The sequence below is a fragment of the Tachysurus fulvidraco genome, chromosome 9 (genome assembly GCF_022655615.1).
Source record: "Tachysurus fulvidraco isolate hzauxx_2018 chromosome 9, HZAU_PFXX_2.0, whole genome shotgun sequence".
In the NCBI taxonomy this organism is placed as follows: domain Eukaryota; kingdom Metazoa; phylum Chordata; class Actinopteri; order Siluriformes; family Bagridae; genus Tachysurus; species Tachysurus fulvidraco.
The window spans coordinates 22124352-22149351 of record NC_062526.1 but is presented as its reverse complement, the minus strand read 5'-3'; the positions used below and the strand labels follow the sequence as shown (position 1 = coordinate 22149351).

Genomic DNA, 25000 nt, shown 5'->3' with positions numbered 1-25000 from the left:
TCACACTCATGTACACACACACGTTCATATGCACACTCATATACACACACACTCAAACTCATAGACACACACACAAATTCATACTTGCACACATACATACTCATACACACACACACACACACACACGGAAAATAGATGGAAATTTACAGAAAACAAGGTTGCTGGAAAACTTATGACACCCTTTCCACCCTCCCAGTGAAGATTATACTGTGGGCCTCAGTCTGCTAACTGCCTTCTTCGCTGGTTTTCTCGAAAAGAACCACGTGTAAATAAGACTTGGACGCGCACTGACCGCGCTGGCACGGACTCACCGCTAGGTATTCCTGTCAGGAACATTCCCGGGATTCGGTAAACCTCAGAATGTCATCTTTCTGCTTACTACGGCTATCGGGTTTGCACTCTTGATTTTCTACTAGAACGGATATACGATATTACGACGGACATTTAGTCGCTCGGATGAAACGATAAAATGCTGCAACCTTTCACAAAACTCGAGGTCTTTTAAAACCAGAGAAACAGAGGAACAATGATGTGGCATGGCTTGTGAATCAAACTAAATCCACCTTGGCCTCGTGCCAGGTCTTTAATTTGGTTGACCCTGGGAAGATCAGACAGGATCCTGTACACACACACACACACACACACACACTGTAAAGCGTTCTGCTCAGGCTTGTTACTATCCAGCCACGATGTACAACCGAAACACCCAACCCAGTTAAAATATAATCATCTTTTCAAAAGAGTCGGGGCAGGGACGCGCTCAAAAGGCCACGCCGTTTTGTGATCCTATTGAAAAGCACTGAAATGTTTAGCAGCTGGATATATATTTAGACCAGCCCGCTTGTTGCCAGATGATTCATTGTCCTGCGGTGAGCGAAATGATTCAAGAGTTAGAAAACGACTGTTTTTTTGTATGTTTGTGTTTTTTTTTAGCCTGCGTCAGGTGCAGTCAGCGTCACTGCAGCGTCTGAGGTAAAGAAAAAAAAAGGCATTCTGAGGTAAAGAAAAAAAAGACAAAATGACGTGAGGAATCCGAAGAATTAAAAGCCCGCTTGTAATTATGACAACTGGTTATTTCAACAGGGATATTTACATGTGGGTTAAACAAAAACTTGACATGCTAGCTAATAAAAACTGCATACAAGACATTACATCATCGGTTTATCGCGATGTGGTATTTAAACGGTGTAAATTCAGGAACTCCACATCACGTTGTTATCCTCACTACACGACTTGTTTTAGGTAATAATTTCATTTCTACACAACGAATCCGTGGACGAGTTTGAATCGATAAATGCTTTGGACTGAGTTACTATACCTTTGCACAATCAGAGATACATTTCTTTATATTTCCTTTCCATCACTTCATGCCACTTTGATTATAAAGTCGGTCGTTTGTTTGACAACTCGACGAGCTGGAAACGGAGACACTCTCGAACAAACAAACGAAACGAAACGAACAGTCGATTCGCAGTCGTTTCGAAATCGAAAAACAAAGGATCCGAGAATTTATTAGAACTTTGTTGGGATGGAATTAAAGCAGCTGGTAAAACATTTAGTCAGAAAACGTGTGTAAAAAAAAAAGTACAGAATTCGCCACATTACCGTGCTTTGTCATAAACACCTTATAATACTGTGTCAGATTATCTGATTCGTTAGTATTGTAATCTGTATGGAACACGGTACGGTACAGTATTTTTTCACAGAATGTGAAAAAAAAGAAAGTATGGACATCATTCCCATGGTTGGATCGGGAAGCTGTCACAATTTGGCGATGGACTTGAACAGGAAACACTATTGCCAAAGATAGGAGCGACCACTGTGTGTTTTTACAAAGGAATGGTGATTGTGTAGAGACCGTTCTGTGAAGTAAAACAAATGTGAACTTCCACTATGAATGGAGTTTTTAGGAAAACTGTAGTTCGTGACTTCTTATCATCACCATCATCATCAAGTCTAGTTAAAAGTTCTGTGTGGGTGAATTTATCTCTTCATTTTTGCCAAGAAATACCGTCGCAGCACTAACAATCTTTTTTTATTATTATTCTTACTCAACACTTTCTGCAAAAGCAGATCTACCAACAGCAGGTTTCTTTTTTTAACGACACAGCAAATGTAAGGTCGGAGTTTGCTGTGCTGATTAGCAAATCTGTGAGAACTCAAACCACAAAATATTCACTGACACACACACACAATCACACACACATTATATTATTCGCGCCTCGGCCTTCAAAGCCCGAGTCGACTTGAGGTAAAAGGAAAAAAACAGCAGCTTCGTTCCAGCTTTTCATCTTTCAGTGAAGTGTAAATAAGCTCAGCGCCAAGACAAATGGCTTCCCATGTTTATTAGACTGCTTATAGAGCCTTTACTGATCAAAAGACACGAATTAGCACCAGAAGCTTGTTCGCCCAGGGTCACGTTTCTAAACATCCATTCTGGGTTCATTTCACTACATAGCGTGTCAGCTATAAACAAACTAAATGACAATAAAAGCTTCTTGACTTAACTGTGAAAGAGTTGAAGAACAAGAAACATGACAGAGAAACCTTCAGAGGTTTGAACTGTGTGCGACTGTAAAGAGCGACGGATCTTTTTTCAGTTCTGCAAATGACCTCAAAGTGTCCAGAAAGAACCAGGAGTAAAGAATTATTCTAGTTATTTATTAACATTATTATTAAAACATTCAGTATTATTATACATACTAGTAGACGTGGTAGTTGTGTTGCTATTATTATTATTATTATTATTATTATTATTATTATTACTAGTAGTAGAAACTATTATATTAACAATAACCTTAGTCGTATTTGTGTCATAATTTTAGCACAAATAATAATAATGTTAGCAGTATTAGTAGGAATAGCAGTAGTGATTATTGTTGTAACGATAGTATTAGTAGTCACAATAGACCCATTAGTAGTATTAGAAGTAGGAGTGTTTGTGGTATTAGTAATAATTGTTGATAGTATTAGTTTGGGTGGTGATTGTAGTTGCAGTAGACATAGTATTAATAATTTTAATAGTACATCATAGAACATGTTTTACTTTCCTGTACATCTACACAACATCCGAGCGCATTGTTTAGTTTGTTTGCATATTTTTTGTAAAGGGGAACGAAACCTGGCGCTCGTCCATAATAGATTAGGTTAGATTTTTTCATGTGCTGTTTTCCTAATATTGTTTTAGTGTAATTTATGTTTATGTACTTAATAATATATCTATCTATGTATCTATCCCTCCCCCCCACCCACCCCCACGTTGTTGTAAGTGAATCTCCCCGCTAGTTTTGTGGTGCGTTCACGTGCTCTATCCACAGACAAACTCCACACCGTGGCACAAACGCATCGTCCGTGTATCCCCCCCGAGATGTCTTCTCATGAACCCATAAACACGTAACAGTAACGTGTAAGAAGTGATGCGCTGACCTCCATGTCGGATCCAGCGACAACAAGCCTGTACCATGCTGCCCCGATTCACTCTCACGCGCACCCTCACGCGCACCACATGGACAATAAAGCCCCTCTGCTCTATAGGCGCTTCAGTGCTACAGAAGTTTACTTTGTTAACCTTCCTGTTCCACCCCTTCCCCCATTTTCAATGCAGTGTGGTGTAGGGGGAAAAAACAAAACAAAATAAAACAAAACAAAAAAACAAACTCACCAACATCCCCATCACGTCTGACCAAAGCTGGGAGAAACTATCTGACACGCCGCCTCCGGCTGCCTGAGACTCCCCTGCAGACTCTGGATCCGCTTCCATGGTCACAAAAAAAGTCTTAATGATCTAATAAACCTAAATCTGAGATCCGTGCACACTTTGTGCATGCGTGTAAATCAAGCAATCGATAAAAATCCTGCTCCAAACGGCTAAGAAAACAAAACAAATCTGATGTTCATTAGTTCAAACGCATTAAAATCAGTTGTATTAAGTCAAGACTATTAAATCCAAATCCGGGGTCGAGATCGATTCTGCGATATTCCATTTGTTTCCGGTTGTTTTCCATGAGAACGCACGGGTGTAAACAGAACAGAAGAAGCAGGTCACAAACTTTCAGGCGCTACTTTGACATTCCGAGTTGTAACGCTGCGTAAAGCCGCTGTGCTGCTCGAGCAAACCATCTCCGACTCGAGGGTGTAGTCTTAGACACACAGTCCCTAACAGTGACACTGTAATAAAAAAAAATCAACAAAAGGAGAACATACACGGCTTAAAAACATGACGATGTAGTTCCTAAGAACGTTAACTGAAAAAAAATTAACAAAAATACGTCTTTTCTGTTGTTTTCATTTGTTCGTTCTCCCCTCCTACAAAATGGACTCGCCCTTCCCCAGTCACTCCTTTGCCTTTACGCACAGCAAAGTAATAAAGCACGCGCGCTGCGTCTGGCCTGTGTGGAGCTATGCACTGTTAAGCTTGGGACTTATTATTATTATTATTATTATTATTATTATTATTATTATTATTATTATTATTATTATCGAAAGGGTAGCCAATTTGTCTGACTTTCCTGGCTATAACACGACCTTGGTGCATGTTGATGCAATGGAACAAAGTGACATTTATCCTCATCCAAAATATAAACAAAATATATAACAAAGCAGCGTCGAAAATATAAAGCGTGTAAGAAAAATGTAGACCACAGCCTATTATTCCAAAGACACCTGAAGGTGTTGAATGGTCGATGGGCAGGAAGTAAGAGATACCTGTATTTTAGAGTCTAGTCATGAAAGGGAGGTTGTCTTTGGTACATCAGGTTATCAGGTTGCAGACAAACAGTTCAAGGCCGTGCATCTTCATGTGAACAAATGCAGCTCAGCTTTAGACCTTTTATCAGGTCACTCGAGATGGACGTTAACACCATGTGTGTGTACAAGGCCTATGATACCCTAAGTCATGTCCTGCCTGCATCAGAGAGCGAGAATGTGAATAGCATTGACATGTGCTATGTAAGCCCTATGTACTGTCTGTGACTGTATGGATTTCCTCTGGGTTCTCCAGTTTCCTCCCAAATCCCCAAAACATACCACTGACTAAGAAACTGTAAAAATTTCCATTAAGTGTGTTATATTCACAGGATAGGCTCCGGATACAATGTGACCCTGACCAGGATAAAGCGCTTACTAACAGTGAGATAGAGAGAGGAAGAGGAAAAATATCCTGCATCACTCTGATGTCAGTATGACTTAATTTTCTGTACTAAAACAGACCTGAGTCATTACAATATTACTGGAAAATCACAGCGGAGGTGAAACGATTTGATTATTACCGGCGTACGGATTTATATCGCTGTTTCGAAGACGGCATCTCAGTCTCTGGCTCGCTCACTATAGATCTATAATACTTAATAATATGTAATAATCAATATTAATAAGTTGTACTGCATATCTAACATTAAAAGCATTATACAGCTATAATAAAATTGAAATAGTGTGTGTAGAAATATATACTGCGTCCCGATTGCACGGAATTGTACTATGTACGATTTATTTTTGAGTATACACCAAAAGACACATGAATAGGTTATGTAAAGGAAAAGGGAACGTTGTTGCCTAGTTACACACACGTAAGTGTCCACAGGTCCACAATTCAAAACTCCACATAAGAGCACCTTTAGGGTACTTTATATCAACTCAATTCTCGACACCCTAATACTAATATCGGATACTTTAAGGATCGGTGACATGTGAATCGGGACGAAGCGAGACGGAGGTGCTAACCTCGGAGCACAATTCAACTGATCGTCAGAGCATGAGGTCAAATTTATTGAGTAAAGACAAGCGAGTGACTGAATGTCTGTTGTTATTGTGATGAAGAACCCATGCTTCTGTGTGTCTCTGTCCTTCTTTCATACTTCCTTGCCAAAAAAACATTCCCCCGAACAGCAACAGCTGTGAAATCTCTTGGCAGAGATGCACGAGAGAGAAAAACAGTCAGAACAGAGGAGAGAATTTGTCACACTTACGCCAAGGAATTTCATCCACACCAGAAATCACCTCTCTATAAGCTTTAATACATCGTTTCCTACCTATGTTTTTTTTTTTTTTTTGACATAGAGAGAAAGCTAAAGATAAAGCTAAAGCTTTCACCTTCTTTATTTTTTAGAATTAATATTCATCTTTTTGACGCAATTTTTAGTCCAGGTGTCCATTTCAAGCCTTTATCACCAGACTCACATCCTGCTACAGTACATCTCACTCCTTATTCCCCACACACACAGTTCTGAAGCCCAAGCAGAGAAGAACAACATCTACAACTTGATCTTCTACAACAGCTGCTTAACAGACCAGCACACATGTTAGATTCAGGCAAGGAATATCTGGCAGTTAAACCCTCGACAAGCCACATAACATTTCTTAGAACTCATAGAGACAAACCTACTCTGGATATCGTTCACTGTCCGTGCACGATGACGCGTACGGGATAAAATCTCTCTTAAAATGATTTAAAATAGAACAAACACACAACCAAAGACACACAACTTATTATTGACCGAGTCTGTAAGGGTTCAGTTCTTCTCTCAGGACTGAGAAACACACATGAAATCCTACAGTATATACGTTTAATGCTACCTCAGTTAGAGATTAGAAGGAAAAGCTAGGTTGTGTATTCCTTTAATAACTCCACTACGCAACATACAACAAAGCTGAAGCAATCAATGATAAACCTGACCCGAGGAACTCCTTTTGTTGTTGAGTTTTAACCGTAGCGTTTGAACTGCTTGAATACAGTCAATCCCGCAGGGCGTAAAAAATAAAAGATAAGACAACAATGGAGGTGCGTCCGTCCTTCCCTGTTTAAACACAGAGGTCAGTGCTCAGTAGAAGACAGGCCCTTGATCCTGTGTGTGTGTGGATGGGAATGTGTTTGCGGGTGTTCCCTGCTGTCTAATTACACACTCTCTCTCCTGACAGGAATAAAAGGCTCCCATTGTTTAAGAAGCTCATGAGTAAGATGCGTAAGATGTGGAATTTTTAACCCACAACAATTTAGGATAGGTGAAGAAGGTAGAATTGAACTTAAAATTGGGGCAGGAAGTGCACACACACACACACACACACACACACACACACACACACACACACACACACACACACACACACACACAAATCCACTAACAGACGCACATACGTAGACACACACACAACAGATACACTCACAGACACACACAGATTCACTCACAGACGCACATACTCAGACACACACACACACAGATACACTCACAGACACACACAAATTCACTCACAGACGCACATACTCAGACACACACACAGATACACTCACAGACGCACATACATAGACACACACAGATAGACTCACAGACACACACAGATTCACTAACAGACGCACATACACAGACACACAGATACACTCACAGACACAGAGATACACTCACACACAAACAAATTCACTCACAGACACACATACACAGACACACACACATAGATACACTCACAGACACACAAATTCACTCGCAGACACACATACACAGGCACACACACATAGATACACTCACAGACACACAAATTCTCTCTCAGAAGCACATACACAGACATGTACACAAAGAAACACTCACAGACACACACACACACACACACACACACACACACACACACACACACACACACACACACACAAATGCACTCGCAGACACACACCCAAAAAAATGCACTCACAGACGCACACAGATACACTCACAGACGCACATAATCACACACACAGTCTCACATGCACACAGATTCACACAGACAAACATGTACAGACACATGCACACACACACAGATGCACACACAGTCTCACACACATATTCAGATGCACACACATACGCACACACAGAGACAAACATATGCAGTCTCACACGCACAGACTCGCACACACACAGATGCACACACAGTCTCACACACATATTCAGTTGCACACACATACGCACACACACAGAGACAAACACATGCAGTCTCACACGCACAGACTCGCACACACACAGATGCACACACAGTCTCACACACATTCAGATGCACACACATACGCACACACACAGAGACAAACACATGCAGTCTCACACGCACAGACTCGCACACACAGTCTCACACACATATTCAGATGCACACACATACGCACACACACAGAGACAAACACATGCAGTCTCACACGCACAGACTCGCACACACACAGATGCACACACAGTCTCACACACATATTCAGATGCACACACATACGCACACACACAGAGACAAACACATGCAGTCTCACACGCACAGACTCGCACACACACAGATGCACACATAACCGCACACAGATGCAAACACGCATACATACACACAGACATACACACACAGTCTCACACACGCACAGATACACAAAAACATATACAGACTCACACACACAGACTCACACATAGTCTCACACACAGACATGCACACATAGTCTCACACAGACACACACACAGACACACACAGTCTCACATGCACACAGATACACACAGACACATACAGACTCACACACACAGACATACACACATAGTCTCAAACGCGCACACACACAGACACACACAGTCTCACACGCACATACTGTACAGACATACTCACACAGTCTCACACGCACACATATACACACAGACACATACAGACTCGCACACACACAGTTTAAACACACACAGGCACACACATAATATCACACACACAGACATACACACACAGACACAAACACAGTCTCAGACAGATGCATGCACACACAAATGCATACATACACATGCACGCTCTCACTCACACACACAAACACACACACAAACAGACACACACAAACAGATTTGTTTAACTGTACATCTGACTGTATAAAATGAAACAGCTATCACATCTGTAACTAATACACCACCCTTATAAAAAACATCCATCTGTCCAGCATTAAAACACGGAAAATCCATCTCACATGACACACAACGTGACTATTTTTAGGTATGCAGTGAGGTCATGCTGAATTTAGTTCCAGACCTGTTCAGAGCATGAACCTGCTGTTACCTGACCATATGTGTGTGTGTGCGTGCGTGTGTGTCTATGTGTGTGTGTGTGCGTGTGTGTCTATGTGTGTGTGCACCAATGTTTCTTTTCCAGTCAGTTGAAGTACTAAAAAAAGGCATCATATAAAAATTTACATAGTTTTCTTTCCTTTCTTGCCTAATTCAGCATCTAAATCCATTAGTTCATCACACACACACACACATACACACACACACACACACACACACACACACACACTTCTCTGCACCTGCAGGTCTGTTCACAAACACACACACACACACACACACACACACACACACACACACACACACACACACACACACACACACACACAGTGGCTCTCTTGCAGTGCCCTGATTGCTATTCTGCTGAGTGTGCTGGCTCACTGGAGCCCAATTCTGAGCAGCGGTTCTGTTCGGGATGAACCACAGCAGAGACCCGGAGGAAAAAATGTCTCAAATCAGATTAGAAGAAGAAGAAAAAAACCCGCTGCATTAATACAATACATAAAAAGTCATAGTCTGATGTCTCCTTTGTATATTATCTTTTTATTCATCAAAAAAAAAAAAATACTGGGGTTTTTCATAACAACTGAAATGAATAACGTTAAGCAAAGTCAGCCGTCTGTCAAGTGATTAGAGCTATAAGACGATGGAATTAGCTTGAAACAAAGCTTTGGTAGATGATCAGTTTGAGCAGATTAGCTGGACAGACTAAAATACTAAAGCGCTGCTGCATTCGGTAGACATTTTGGAAGGTAGGGATAAATCCCACTGGTGCATAAATCCCATAAATCATTTCCATAATAAATGTTGTATTCATGATACTCCTACTCGTGCTCGTGCTCCTTGAGCTGATCGACTTCAAATCATAAAATCGGCAAATACTTGTTTTATATGACGTGACGTAACGTGACGTGACATACGGCTAAGTACGGTGACCCATACTCAGAATTCGTTCTCTGCATTTAACCCATCCAAAGTGCACACACAGCAGTGAACACACACACACCGTGAACACACACCCGGAGCAGTAGGCAGCCATTCATGCTGCGGCGCCCGAGGAGCAGTTGGAGGGGGTTCGGTGCCTTACTCAAGGGCACCTCGGTCGTGGCCGGTCCGAGACTCGAACCCACAACCTTAGGGTTAGGAGTCAGAATCTTCTTATATCTAGATTATACTGTTGATTTGTATTAAGTTTATACTTTTTTGGAGTGTCTATGAAAACACCTCCTCATGCTAGTTCACTAGATCAGCGACTTTGAATTCCAGTAGCATTAATTAAAGAATTTAAAAGCCATAAACATTTGGCTAGGTTTTTTTTTTTAATTATTAATTATATACATATATTAATTCTATTTCCTGTTATCCCTTAAGACATAAGTTTGAGTCAAAATAACGTCCACGTCCAATAATAACTCCCACTTCTTCTGCCTTTCAGACTTTACTCTGATCATTCATTACCGGCTCCTATCTTTCTGTCCACTTTACCTTATATGGAGTTTTGTGGGTGTCGCTATATGCAAATGAGCTGTATAAGGAATGTGATTTGCTCTTTGTGAGGAAAAAAAAACAGATACAAACTTTTGTAAACTTACAGCGATCAATTCGACGCAAACATTGACACAAAATGTAATAATTAGGGAATTTTGAAGTAAATCTTAGATGTCACTGAAGCTCACTTGTTAATGAAAAAAAAAAATAAAAATCCGAAGGTCATTTTAATGAAGGGGGATTTTTCTTTTAAACGCTTCTTTTTTTATGCTTTGCAGACGATGATTTAACAATAATAGACTGAAACAAGCTTTTATTTTGTTCATTTATGTTTTTATTTTAGTGTTTCTTAAAAGCACTGAACCATAAATGGTGCAGTCACTTTATCTGGGTTGTGGTGAACTGAGATTCTTTGTTATTACACACACACACGCACGCACGCACGCACACACACACACACACACACACACACACACACACACACACACACACACACACACACACACACACACACACACAAACACACAGAGAAAGAGAGAGAGAGAGAGAGTAAACAGTCAGTGAGTGTTTTGTCTGAGCAGCATGCTTGTTCACACAAACAGTGATTTTATCGTCGCAAGTCTCCAGTCGCGTTGGCTCCCATAGTACCGTTTATCAGTGGGCGAAACGACCAGCATTCCAAATCGGGGTTCTTGTTCAAATGAAAGATTCAGGACGAAGATTTGCTCTTTGTGTATAAGATTCAGCAGCATATATAAGATGAAGAAGAAACAGAAGAAGTAGTGTGTGCTCTTTGCCATGGACCATTTGCACTCTACTGTGTTCACTTCCATTGGAACGCTGCAACAATTCGCTCCGTATTTGCATAAAGATAAATTTTCCCCGCATCCGGTCGCTAATGGTGGCTGTCGCTCATGTTCCTGGTAATTGTCAGCTATCTTTTTGTCGTACATGAATATCGCATAATAATTTACATTTACATTTAAAGCATTTGGCAGACTCCCTTATCCACAGCAGCTTACATTTATCTCGTTTATAGTAATTGAGGGTTAAGGGCTTTGCTCAGGGGCCCAACAGTGGCAGCTTGGTGGTTTTTGGGGCTTGAACCACTGACTTTCTGAAGCCTTAATTATATAATCTTAACCGAGTTAATCTTTTGTGTTTGCACAAAAACAAGCTGGAAGAAGACAGATCCTGAAGTCCGGCCATGTTAGAGGCAAGCCTAGGTTTTGGGGGATCAGTTGGAATAGAAACTCTACCATGGCTTAATACGTATTAATATTAAACAAGTACTTAGGTAATTAGTACATTTACAGCATTTAGCAGACACCCTTATCCAAATGGACTTACATTTTTGTATCATTTTATGCAATTGGGGTTTAAGGGCCTTGCTCAGGGGCCCAGCAGTGGCAGTTTGGTGGACATGGGATTCAAACTCACAACATTCTGGTCAGTAGTCCAACACTCATCACTAGTCAACTCTTCTTATTCTTCGACTGTACTATAGTTACTGGTGAGAAAAACTTTTAATTTGGTTATGCTTATCCAGTAGTTTTAACCACCGTGAGAATATTTTAGGTCAGGGGTGCACATACTTTTATGTGTGAGCTATTCAATCTAAAATATTCATTTTTGCTTTAGAATGTACTGTACAGTGCAATATCTTAAGTGATCAGGAGAGTCAATTTCATAGATTTGGCAACATAAAAAATTTCCTTGTTTATATTTTTGACAGTAAACACAAATTGTCATTTTTTTTCATGCAAGTGCATTACAGGCATCTAAATGTACTCAGGGCTGTCAAGTGCCACGCATTGAGAGTGACAGTCACGCATTTTATCACGCTTTCCCGTCACACATCGTATTTCTCACGCAGAAAAAACTTTTTGACTAATTATCATATAGTTAATAAGCCGCAGCGCCCAAAATGTATCAGTCCGCACCGCTGTCTCTATGGAAACGGGCAGGAACCAAGCGCGTCTCAGTTCTTATTCGAGCCTGACACTTATCAGCCAATCAAAAAAAAAGAGGCTACACAATAGCCAATCAGAAAATAGCACTATCTGGGTAAGATTTAAAATTTTAAATTGACCAATTAAAAAACAAAAACAAAACACACATTCATTAGCGAGGGTATTTTCGATGGTCGGTTTGAACAAAACCTCAACACAAAACAGCTTGTCTCTGGATGGGACATTGTCCTCAATCATGACACTATAAAGGAGTCCAAAAAGATAACAAACACTTACAATAAACAACACCAGTCATAATCTCTCTCTCTCTCTCTCTCTCTCTCTCTCTCTCTCTCTCTCTCACACACACACACACACACACACACACACACTCATATACACACACTCAAACTCATAGACACACACACAAATTCATACTTGCACACACACACACACACACACACACACACACACACACACACACACACACACACACACACACACACACACACACACACACCCATTAATGGAAATTAAAACGGAAATTAAACAAATACTTTGTATTTGCTTAAATTGCGGTCATATACAACAACTCCCCGATTATTTATTTATATTTTTTTCCCCATGTCACGCTTGCCTGTCTTCAAAAACTTGAGAGCCCTGTGTGTACTGCATAGTTTTGTCTTAATAAAATCATCCTAGATTTCCCAGATCAGCGCGTTGACCGGACTCACTGTAAGGTGCAACACTGCTCTCTACGGTCCGATTTTATAAATGCAGTCAGAGTCAGTGTTATAAACAAGACTGATGATATGATGATGATGATGATGATGATGTAAATCTGCAGCCAAATTTCAGACAATACATTTTTTTTGTGCTTGTCTTGACGTCGCGCACAGATCAGTGAGACACGTATCAGAAAGATTCCCATGCTGCTTTTTCACTGACTTCACAGACGAAGCCGATTTAAAGGTCGGATTTTTCCCCTCGCTAAGACGCCCTTATGAGAAATTTCAAGCTTGGCCAAATGTCTGGACACGGCCCAGTTCAACCCCGAGTGGGATTACATGATTACACACAGCCACAGGAGACAGCTGCACATAAAGCTGTCCAAGAGATACAGAGCTCGGAGTGAGACGAGACTGGACATTCGTGTCCAACATACAGCCACATCCTTATCACAAAGCCAGGGAGAATCATCTTCACTATCATGATCATGTCTGAACGGTCAGAGTCGTTTGAAAAGAAGCGAACGGACCTGGCAGCCAGGATGGAGTTAGCTATATAAGGATGCTACGCTATCCTATGATAGTCGTAATCATGGACAATCTCAGCTCATAATGTTAGATGTTAAGTGATCTGTTGTGACCGACTGCTAGAAAAACTGTCGCCTTACTTTTTACTTAAAGTCTGCATGTGCCTTGTGTAGCCAAATCCATATCCAGATCCATCTAGGTTAGCACGGTCAGCCAACCAGATGCTAAATGTTCTCATGTCATTGCTTCCCACCCACAACAAACATCTCTCACCATAGAGATTAATCCACCAAGGAGCTCACAGTATGGACCATAGACGTTTTTCACACACAACAGCTTTACCTATGGCCAAGTGGCCAAGCAGGGAAACACACAGTCTCTCTCTCTCTCGCTCTCCCTCACACTCACACACACACACACACACACACACACACACACACACACACACACACACACACACACACACACACACACACACACACACACACACACACTCATTTATATAGTTGGAAATTGTAATTTGGACCGCTGGAATTCCCCCTGACTTATAGCCCACCCATTTCTGCTTAGCGAAGCACAATTTACACTGAAACACACACACACACACACACACACACACACACACACACACACACACACACACACACACACACACACACACACACACACACTCGTCCAAAACACATCAGAAACCCATTACAACTATGTCAGAGGCAAACATTCTTTTTGTGTGTTTATATCTCAGCAGTGACCCCATTTACCTCTTGTGTCCTCTACAGAACAGATACAGAAAACTGTGCTAAGGAATACTCCAGCGTTTTTAAGACCGATCCTCTATCTAACACAGTATCTCTGGATATCTACAGTCTGTCCGATTATAAAGGAGAAAGAGGTTTCGGCATGCTGTGGGTGAAGAAAAAAAGCACTGTTTACTCAGGACAGCTGTAAATACCATGGTCCGTCCGTTTATCCATGCATCCATCCACCCATGCATCCATGAATTCATCCATCTTTCCATCAATCCATTCATCCATCCATCCCTTCACCTAGCCATACATCCATCTTTCCATCAATCCATCAATCCACCAATCAATCCACCCATCCATCCATCCATTCATCCATCCATTCACCTATACATGCATCCATCCATCCATCCATCCATCCATCCATTCACCTATACATGCATCCATCCATCCATCCATCCATCCATCCATCCATCCATCCATCCATCCATCCATCCATCTCCTTCCTCCCCTGTTTGATGTATGTATGTATTAAAAAAAACTTTGAACATTGTTGTAGACTGTTTAAGGCTGTAACCTAGTGATCCAGAGATAATATTTTCAATTATAGAGACTTAAAAGCACTTTTGTACATCGTTTTGGATAAGGGCATCTGCCAAATGCTGTAAATGTAAATGTAAATTTAAATCCATCCATCCTTTCATCCATGGGACTCGCATAAGTGAAAAAATGAAGAAAACAAAACAAAACATGATGTTTCTGTGACCGTACAGATCAAATTAATTAAATATAAGTTTAAAGCAATGTTCAGCTTTTGATTGATTGTCTGTTGCTAGGCAACAAGCCATAACATTCTGACACCGGTTCGTTTCGCACTGTAAAGTGGAGTTAACACCGTATAGGCTGTGCTGATGCTGCTTCATGAGTCCCAAGTAAACCGTCATGCCAAAACATCCCATTACCCGGGGTTAAAAGCGGGAATTAGAGCGACGATAAGCCACATTAGCATGATCGCAGGATTAGCAGAATCTTTATAAGCCTGTAGTGCCAAAATCTCTATACACAATATCCTACAAACACTCTTCCCTCTGAGAGATCGAGAGAAACAGGGAACGGAGGAGGGCACGGAAACAGCAGGTGAGAAATTGAGTTAAGCCAAGCGCAGAGAGAGAGAGAGAGAGAGAGAGAGAGAGAGAGAGAGAGAGAGAGAGAGAGAGAGAGAGATATCCTCGATTAGCTCGAGGCTGCTGGCAGTGGACTGGCTTTGTATGACACGTGTCTGAGTTATGAGTTATGAGTTATGAGGGCACAAATCTCCATGCTCCAACACACAGAAGCGGCATATGCAAGCCCACTGGCATCATCTAGGCAACCAAACCACCTGACAAAATGGCACACTGACACACACACACACACACACACACACACACACACACACACACACACACACACACACACACACACACACACACACACACACACACACACAGCTTGCTAAATAAAATGCAATGTGTGTGTATTAGTGTGAATGTATATATGAGAAAGAATGTGTGTGAGTGTGAGTTTGTGTATATAGGTGTGTGTGTATGAGCATGAGTGTGTGTGTGTGTGTGTGTGTATTTGAGTGTGTGTGTGTGTGTGTGTGTGTGTATTAGTTTGTGTATATGTGTGTGTATTTGTGCATTTTTTGTGTGTGTGTATTAGTTCGTATATGAGTGTGTGTATTTGAGTATGAATGTGTGTGAGTTTGTGTATATTAGTGTGTTTGTGTGTGCATGTATTAGTTTGTGTGTATGTGTGTATTAGTTTGTGTAAGAGTGTGTGTGTGTGTGTATGAGCATGAGTGTGTATATGAGCATGAATGTGTGTATGTATTAGTTTTTGTATATATGTGTGTGTATTAGTTTGTGTATATGCTCATACACACTGTATGAGCATGAGTGTGTATATGAGTATGAATGTGTATTAGTTTGTGTATATGCTTATACACACTGTATGAGCATGAGTGTGTATATGAGTATGAATGTGTATTAGTTTGTGTATATATGTGTGTGTATTAGTTTGTATATATATATATATATATATATATATATATATATATATATATATATATATATATATTTGTTTTTGTGTGTGTGTGTGTGTGTGTGTGTGTGTGTGTGTGTGTGTATTAGTTTGTGTATGTGAGAGTGTGTATTAGTTTGTGTATATGAGAGTGTGTATGAGCATGAGTGTGTATATGAGTATGAATGTGTATTAGTTTGTGTATATATGTGTGTGTATTAGTTTGTGTATGTGAGAGTGTGTATTAGTTTGTGTATATAAGAGTGTGTATGAGCATGAGTGTGTATATGAGTATGAGTGTGTGTTTAATAGGAGACATTATCTGAACAGTGTGCTGGATGTTTATGTATACATGAGCATGGGATTGTGTACATGTGTTTATGTTGGACTGTTCCCTTCATGGCAAACAGCAAAATGTGAAATCACATCTACGTCACTTTGTATGATGTCACTTCAAACCTGGATTCCTAAACGGTGCGACCTAAAATCTTTCATATCGTGACTGACTAGTAGAGTGAGAGGGATGGCTTTACTCTCTCCCCTGTCAATCACAGTAATCTAGCCAATCACATCTGTTCCCTCTGCGTTCCATAATCCAAGTTTGGTGCCTTGTGAAGTCGTATCACGTGAAGACGTAAAGATTGTAACTGCTATTCGAACACCCTAACGTGGAGATAAACACTGTGCCGCTCCTGTTCTACATTAAAAGTGTGAATCCTCTCCCCGGGTTTAAAAGGACGAGAGCTCGGGTTTAAGCACAGTGTGAAAAGTGCAATAAAGGTGAAAATATTTGTTATTATGATCCTCTCACTGCAATCATATGACTTTCAGTACTTAGCAGATCATCAGTCAGCTGGAAGTCAAAACGTCTCAGGATTAAGAATCCAAACATTTCCTCACAGTGCAGCTTGATGAGATATATTCTGGTGTTGAACGTTTCCAACGTTTGGTTTATCATTTTCTGCTTTTTGACCGAAACCTCAAAATTGTAAAACATTCACTCACGATTGTATCTCCAACAGACAAATCGCTTCAGCAGAACCAGAGCTATAAAACTCTCACAATTTACACTCCAGATTTTAATGACTGATGGCCAGTGGTTTTAATAATAATATACAGCACTCAGGAAACACACAACACTCCCATAAAACAAGCCGTGATTCAGTAATAGCAGCTTTGATGACAGGATAATGACATTTCCCTGTGTATGTGGTTGAGGTACAGGGGCATACATGTTCAAGCTTCCAGTGTTTTTTAATATTCTGGGCACGATTCTGGGAATACAAACAATTTAATGGTCGAATGTCTTTGTGTTATATTAAAGAGATATATTTATTAGCCATAAAGCCATCCGTGTGCTATACAGTGTAATAAGGTAAGAATTTCGCATGGTTAGATGAGTTCATTATAATTAACGTCACAAATTTTTGTAATCAATCACATTAGAAAAAGGTCCAGGAAATGTCAAGGTTTAAAGTGTAGCAGTGAGATGTCACGACTTAAATTTAAACAACTCGAAATAAGGGTGTGGTTTAGTAGTGTAAGGGTGTGGTTTAGTAGTGTAAGGGTGTGGTTTAGTAGTGTAAGGATGTGGTTAAGCAATGTAAGGGTGTGGTTTATTAGTGTGTGTGGTTTAGCAGTGTGTGTGTGTGTGTCTGTGTGGTTTAGCAGTGTGTGTTTGGTTTAGCAGTGTGTGGGTGTGGTTTAGTAGTGTAAGGGTGTGGTTAAGCAATGTAAGGGTGTGGTTTATTAGTGTGTGTGGTTTAGCAGTGTGTGTGTGTGTCTGTGTGGTTTAGCAGTGTGTGTTTGTGTGTGTGTGTGTGGTTTAGCAGTGTCTGTTTGGTTTAGCAGTGTGTGGGTGTGGTTTAGTAGTGTAAGGGTGTGGTTTAGCAGTGCATGGGTGTGGTTTAGTAGTGTAAGGGTGTGGTTTTGCAATATGTGGGTGTGGTTTTGTGGTGTCCGGGTGTGGTTTAGCAGTGTGTGGGTGTGGTTTAGTAGTGTAAGGGTGTGGTTTAGTAGTGTGTGTGTCTGGTTTAGTAGTGTGTGTGTCTGGTTTAGCAGTGTGTGGGTGTGGTTTATTAGTGTACGGGTGTGGTTTATTAGAGTAAGTGTGAGTTTTAACAGTGCATGGGTGTGGTTTAGCTGTGTGTGGTTGTGGAAGGAGGAGGGTATGATTTTGAATTTAGAAGGAATGTGTGTGTGTCTGTGTCTGTGTGTGTCTGTGTGTGTGTGTGTGTGTGTGTGTGTGTGTGTGTGTGTGTGTGTGTGTGTGTGTGTGTGTGTGTGTGTGTGCATGGATGGTGAGTTGTGAGTGTGTGTATGGCAATATGGCAGAAACCACAGCTAAGCAGAAAAGCAATTATTTTTGAATAATTTTACATCAGGGATTGATTAGAGTGTTCCCTAATGGCTCAAGTCCAATGTGCTCTGCTAACAGGGAAGTTTGAAAGGTAACACTCAGAGACATGTGATGCCACAAGAACATGTTGTGTCTAGCATCAGTGTGATTGACAGGAGAGTGAGATTATGCCCCTCCCATGCAGGCAGCACAGCCAGTTTTGCTCTTTCACATGGGATAAGGTGATTGTTTATACATTTTCAATTATTCTATGAGAGAAGGAGCCTGAGGGAGTGCTGGTGTGCTGGTTGTGTGTCAGATGGGAATCCAGACAGTGTTTGGACTGGGCAGCTCTGACTGGATCATCTGCGGTACAGAACAGCCGTAACTGTCAGGGTCACGGCGTCAGGCTAAATACAGCGCTGGCAAAAAGTTGTCAACATTTACAGTACAGGAAGAAAAGTAAATCTCTGAATCTGACCACAAGATGTGCATAGAAAGTACACACACACACACACACACACACACACACACACACACACACACACACACACACACACACACACACACACACAGAGAGAGAGAGAGAGAGAGCCTGAATATACATCTATAGACTTAATAATGATTGGTCAAACGTGTGTAGAAGAAATAAACTCGCTCTATAGTGTTGCAGATGGTAACAGACTCCGCCCACAAGCATCATATCTCTATCTGATTCGTTCAGCTTTTTGTGTCTAATTCTGATTTGATCCTCAGAAGAATCACAGTGAAACACACCAAGGCTTCTCTTCTGCTCAGCTATAATTATGAGCTCTGTGGATGTCTATGAGATCAAGGGTTCAAGAAAGAATGTGTGTGCTTGAAGACATCCGAGGAGACAATGGCATCTTTTGTTTTTCTACTCAATATAACAAAATGTTCTGTAGTAATGAGCTCATTCCTCATGCGATACAACACACACATACATACACACATACACACAAACACACATACATACACACATACACACAAACACACATACATACACACATACACACACAAACACACATACATACACACATACACACACAAACACACATACAGTACATACCTACACACGTACATACACACACACGTACACACAAATACATGTACAATCATATACACCTACGTACATACATACACACACACACACACACACACACACACACACACACACACACACACATGCACACGCACACACAGACACAGACAGACACACACACACGTATGTACACACAAATTCGTGTACAATCATGCACACGTATGTACGTTCATACTCACACACACACACACACACACACACACACACACACACACACACACACACACACACGTACACACAGACACACGCACACACGTACACACAAATACATGTATAATCATACACACATATGTACATACATGCTCACACATACTCACACACACATACACACACACATACACACAAACAGACACACGCACATATACACACATATACACACACACACACACACACACACACACACACACACACACACACACACACACACACACACACACACACACACAGAGTGATGACTGTGCAAGTAGACGGTGGTGAAGTTTGGATAAAGTCATCACACATGGAGAATGACACACTTTATTAGTATTCTCTCTCTTTCACTCTCTTTCCATCCATCCTTCCATCCCCGAGACGCACATCTGCCTAACAGAACCTACCTCTCTGTAAAATGCCTTCCAAACAGAATGAATAAAAACCCATTGCTGTGTCCAACAAAGCGAGAATCACAGGATCATCATCATCTTACTAATTCTGTAATAATGTTTGTGTTTTTAGATGTTCCAGAGCTGAAGAAAGCTCTAATGCGAGACAGAGACGTCTCGTACACCAGGAGATCTGCACCGAGTGTGGTTTCGATCTGATACTAGGCGCGTTTTCAGACAACCGAGGCCTAAAAAAAAATCCCCTGACAAATAATCGACAAGTAAAGTCCTGCCTGTCAGCCTGGTAGCCATTTTCTTTACAGAACATCTGGAAACAAGGGACAAGGGAGGAAGTGTTGAAAGCTGTTTAGTATATTACACGCAATCCAACACTCTGGATATAACCAGAGACAATTCTGACTGGTTACAGACTTAAGCACATGGAGGGAAACTCCACAGTCCTGATGTTCAGCTATATATTCTGGTCAATGCAGCGTTCAATATCTTAAACCATTAAGAATTTAAATGAGCTTTATTGGCATGACAGTGATATAGGACAACGTTACCGAAGCTATCGTATTTATGGCATTTGGCAGATGCCCTTATTTCATGCACTTACATTCATCTTATTTATACTGTTGAGCTATTAGGGGTTAAGGGCCTTGCTCAGGGGCCCAGCATTGGCAGTTTGGTGGCCCTGGGATTTGAACTCATGACTTCTGAGTAATAGTCCAACACCTTATCATTACAGACTAGTGTTTCGTTTTTTAAAAGCAGAAAACGAGCAACTATTTCTCTGTCCGATCTTCTTTACCAGTTATGTCGATTAAATAATGTACACCACATAACCTCATGTAATTATACATAAAAAAAAACGTGATGGATCATGTTAACAAAAAAATTGGTAGGGGTGGGAGTAAGTCACACGTGCAAGTCACAAGTAAGTCTCAAGTCATGAATGTCAAGTCAAAGTCAAGTCGAGTCTTTTTTTAAATATTTTTCAAGCAAGTCTCAAGTCTCAAGTTTGCGACTTAAGTCTGACTCGAGTCAAGTCGAGTCCCCCATCTCTGAGTCATTTAACTCAAGTCCGAGTCAAGTCTCGAGTCATGAATGTCAAGTCAAAGTCAAGTCGAGTCTTTTTTTTTAAATATTTCTCAAGCAAGTCTCAAATATGCGACGTAATTCTGACTCGAGTCAAGTCGAGTCCCCATCTCTGAGTCATTTAACTCAAGTCCGAGTCAAGTCTCGAGTCATGAATGTCAAGTCAAAGTCAAGTCGGGTCTTTTTTTAAATATTTGTCAAGCAAGTCTCAAGTCTGAAATTTGCGACTTAAGTTTGACTAGAGTCAAGTCATATGACTCGAGTCCCCCATCTCTGCCGAACGCAGCACAGATGTTCGAGTTTTAATCTCATGTAGGGTTGGAAGGGATGAGGGGTCTAGTCCCCTGAGATTATGACTCATGTACAACTCACGTATTACTATATTTATGACCTAAAGCTACATTTTTAATTTCATCAGAACTATAAACTAACAAACTGACATTCAGACCGCGACATTAACCGTTAAGAATTTGTCTGTTTATTGGCCGTATAACAACAACAGTGCCACCTTGTACTTCATATGTACTGTAGTGTAAAATGTTTTCAGTCTTCAAGAGACTAAAGGGTATCTTACGGTACATGAGACCCCACCCTCAAAAAGCCACTGGTGCAGTTTTTATACGTATTCTTCCCAGGAAAAACTTCCACCTCTCCTCACTTCTATGTCCACACACTCACCCAAAACATGACGTGTTTCATTCTCTTTACTGGCTCTTGCCGACAGCTGTTTGTGATCTGAATCATCCGTGACGAACGTTTTCAGAAATACTACAGAACAACATGCAACAAGCTGTTCGCAAGAGTGTCTTATTCATGAGAGCCAAATACAAGCATTTTATATATAGAGTGAATCAGGTCGCTATTAGTAACATTACATGTTGCTGGAAGCTGGTGTGTGTGTGTGTGTGTGTGTGTGTGTGTTGTTTTTTTGTGTGGGTTTACCACACACTCAGTTACTCAGTTACTGAGTTATTTTTCTAGATACTTAGAATTAACACGAAGGTTTGTGACATGATGAAAAACAAAAACACATACAGTACAGTGAGAGAGGTTGGAGCTGACAGGAGGCTACAGTACAGTAACTCAAGTAATCACTCGGTACAATGGCGCTGAGCAGAAAAGCATCTCAGCCCTGCACCAATGAGCAGACCTACAGGTCTACAGACAAGTGGAGAATCGATTACTGAACCAGTCTGGATGAGAATAAATAATAACAGACAGAATTTACTCAGAGATATTATTAAAACATGAAAATGAAATGTGTAGCTGGTGTCTGATCCATTCCTGCTGTGCAAACTGGAACAGAGCTTCAGTTCAACAGCTGACTCAGTACTAGCTCCGTCCTGTCTCTCTCTCTCTCTCTCTCTCTCTCTCTCTCTCTCTCTCTCTCTCTCTCTCTCTCTCTCTCTCTCTCTCTCTCACACACACACACACACTGTCTGTCTCTCTCACTTTCTTTCTTGTCTGTCTCTCTGTCTGTCTCTCTCTGTCTGTCTCTCTCTGTCTGTCTCTCTCACTTTCTTTCTTGTCTGTCTCCCTGTCTGTCTCTGTCTGTCTTTCTCACTTTCTCTCTCTGTCTGTCTCTCTCACTTTCTTTCTTGTCTCCATGGCAACGAGACTATACATTCCTCAGGAGTGTAACATCAGGACCACTTGACCTCAGAAAGAAAAGAAGAGAGAAATAAAGGAAAAAAGACAGAAAGAAAGAAAGAAAGTGTAACATGAGAGAGAGAGAGAGTGAGAGAGGGAGAGAGAGAGAGAGAGAGAGAGAGAGAGAGAGAGAGAGAGAAATAACTTTAATAAACAGATCCTTAACCTCAGCTGTCTAACAGTCAGGTACTAATTAAGTTGGTCAACATCTACTTCCCTCTTTCTCTCTCACACTCTCTCTCTTTCTCTTCCCCTCCCGTCTGTCTTTCCGTGGTGAGCTGGAGCTCAGAGGAGGAGGCTTTCAGGGACTTCAACACTGATCCCTTCCCCCATTTCTCCCACTTTCGGACATTGATCCAGATGCTGCTGGAGATCTCCCAGACAGGAAGCAGAACACAACGAGCTCTGTGTGTGTGTGTGTGTGTGTGTGTGTGTGTTACAGTATGCGTGTTAGTAATAGTGTCATTGTGTGTATTACAACATGCTTCCGCAACACAATATTAACTCATTGTTCTTACTTCCTGGGCTGTAATGCAGTGAGTGTGTGTGTAAATGGAAGTTCGTGTTACATTTGTGACCTCTTAATGTATGTGTGTGTGTGTGTGTGTGTGTGTGTGTGTGTGTGTGTGTGTGTGTGTGTGTGTGTGTTTCTGATTGATGTGTATTTAGCAGTCATTTTTTAATTGGGATAAAAAGAGACCTCTTTAGTGTTTAGAGATTCTCACACAACCTGGTGGCATGTATAAAATAAATAAATAAAATAAAATACACGATCGACCTAGCAACCTGGATGCTTTGAATGATTTGACTCACAAAATCGACCAAGAATTTTATTCAGGAATCTTTTTGAGATTAAATAAATGAAATGCTGTTTAAATGGCGAATCTCAAGAAAAATCTCAAAAATCTCAAAAAAACGTTTTTCTTTTAGAATCTTGTCAGCGGCTAAATGATGCTAATCAGCGGCTAAACCTGCTACATATAACATAAATTCCCAGAAATTAGAAACGCAGAAACCTGCAGCTGAAGACACACAAATCTTCTGAAGCTTACAACTTTGTGGCTGTTTGTGTCAAGATTTAAAATTTACGACATGATAGACCGGGAAACTGAGCTGCTGCCCAAATATCTAGATAATGCCGTGTTAGTTAGCGAGCTAGCATGCTAAGCCTGTTCAGTTTGTAGCTAGCTCACCTGTATGTTAGTCAGCTACTTAGCGGGAGGTAAACGGGTGGAGTTTACAGGATCGACTATCTCTCCTCATTGCCTGTGACTACAAAAGTGTTAGTATACAGTACGTTTAACCCTTGTATGATGTTCGGGTCTGTGGGACCCATATTCATAAACATCGATAGTTTTGAAAAACTTTGCTTCCTTGTAAATTTGTTATTTTTTCCCACTCTTAACTTGATCAAATTAGATTTTTTTTATTACATTTGATTAAAAAACAACAACAACAAAAAAACGAGTAGCACTTTAATTAAAAAATGTGTGATGTAATAAAGGTAAAGGGAAAATATTAACCATATATACTGTTTATATTGCTTGTAATTGGGATGAAGTAAACATCTGTAGAGTATTTTGACATATAATTTTTAATTGTGTTGGGTTAAAAACCCAAAAATGCAGCGGGTCACCAGACCCACCATCACTGGCTGAGTTACAAAAATACGAACAACATACAAGGG

The 25000-nt window shown here is 40.7% G+C and overlaps 1 protein-coding gene across 6 annotated transcripts in view; it reads right to left on the bottom strand.

The window, feature by feature from the left end:
- Positions 1–25000, bottom strand: part of sash1a (SAM and SH3 domain containing 1a) — a 261726-nt gene that overhangs the window by 47117 nt on the left and 189609 nt on the right. Inside the window, exon 1 of one of the 6 annotated variants that reach the window (XM_047818291.1) lies at positions 3662–4215. The exons of 4 other annotated variants lie outside the window; for them this stretch is intronic. In XM_047818291.1, coding sequence (XP_047674247.1) covers positions 3662–3760 — 99 coding nt within the window. In that variant the 5' untranslated portion in view covers positions 3761–4215. Of the gene's footprint in view, positions 1–3426; positions 3538–3661; positions 4216–25000 lie in introns of those variants that run through there. One more of the 6 variants, XM_047818294.1, reaches the window with a different exon arrangement.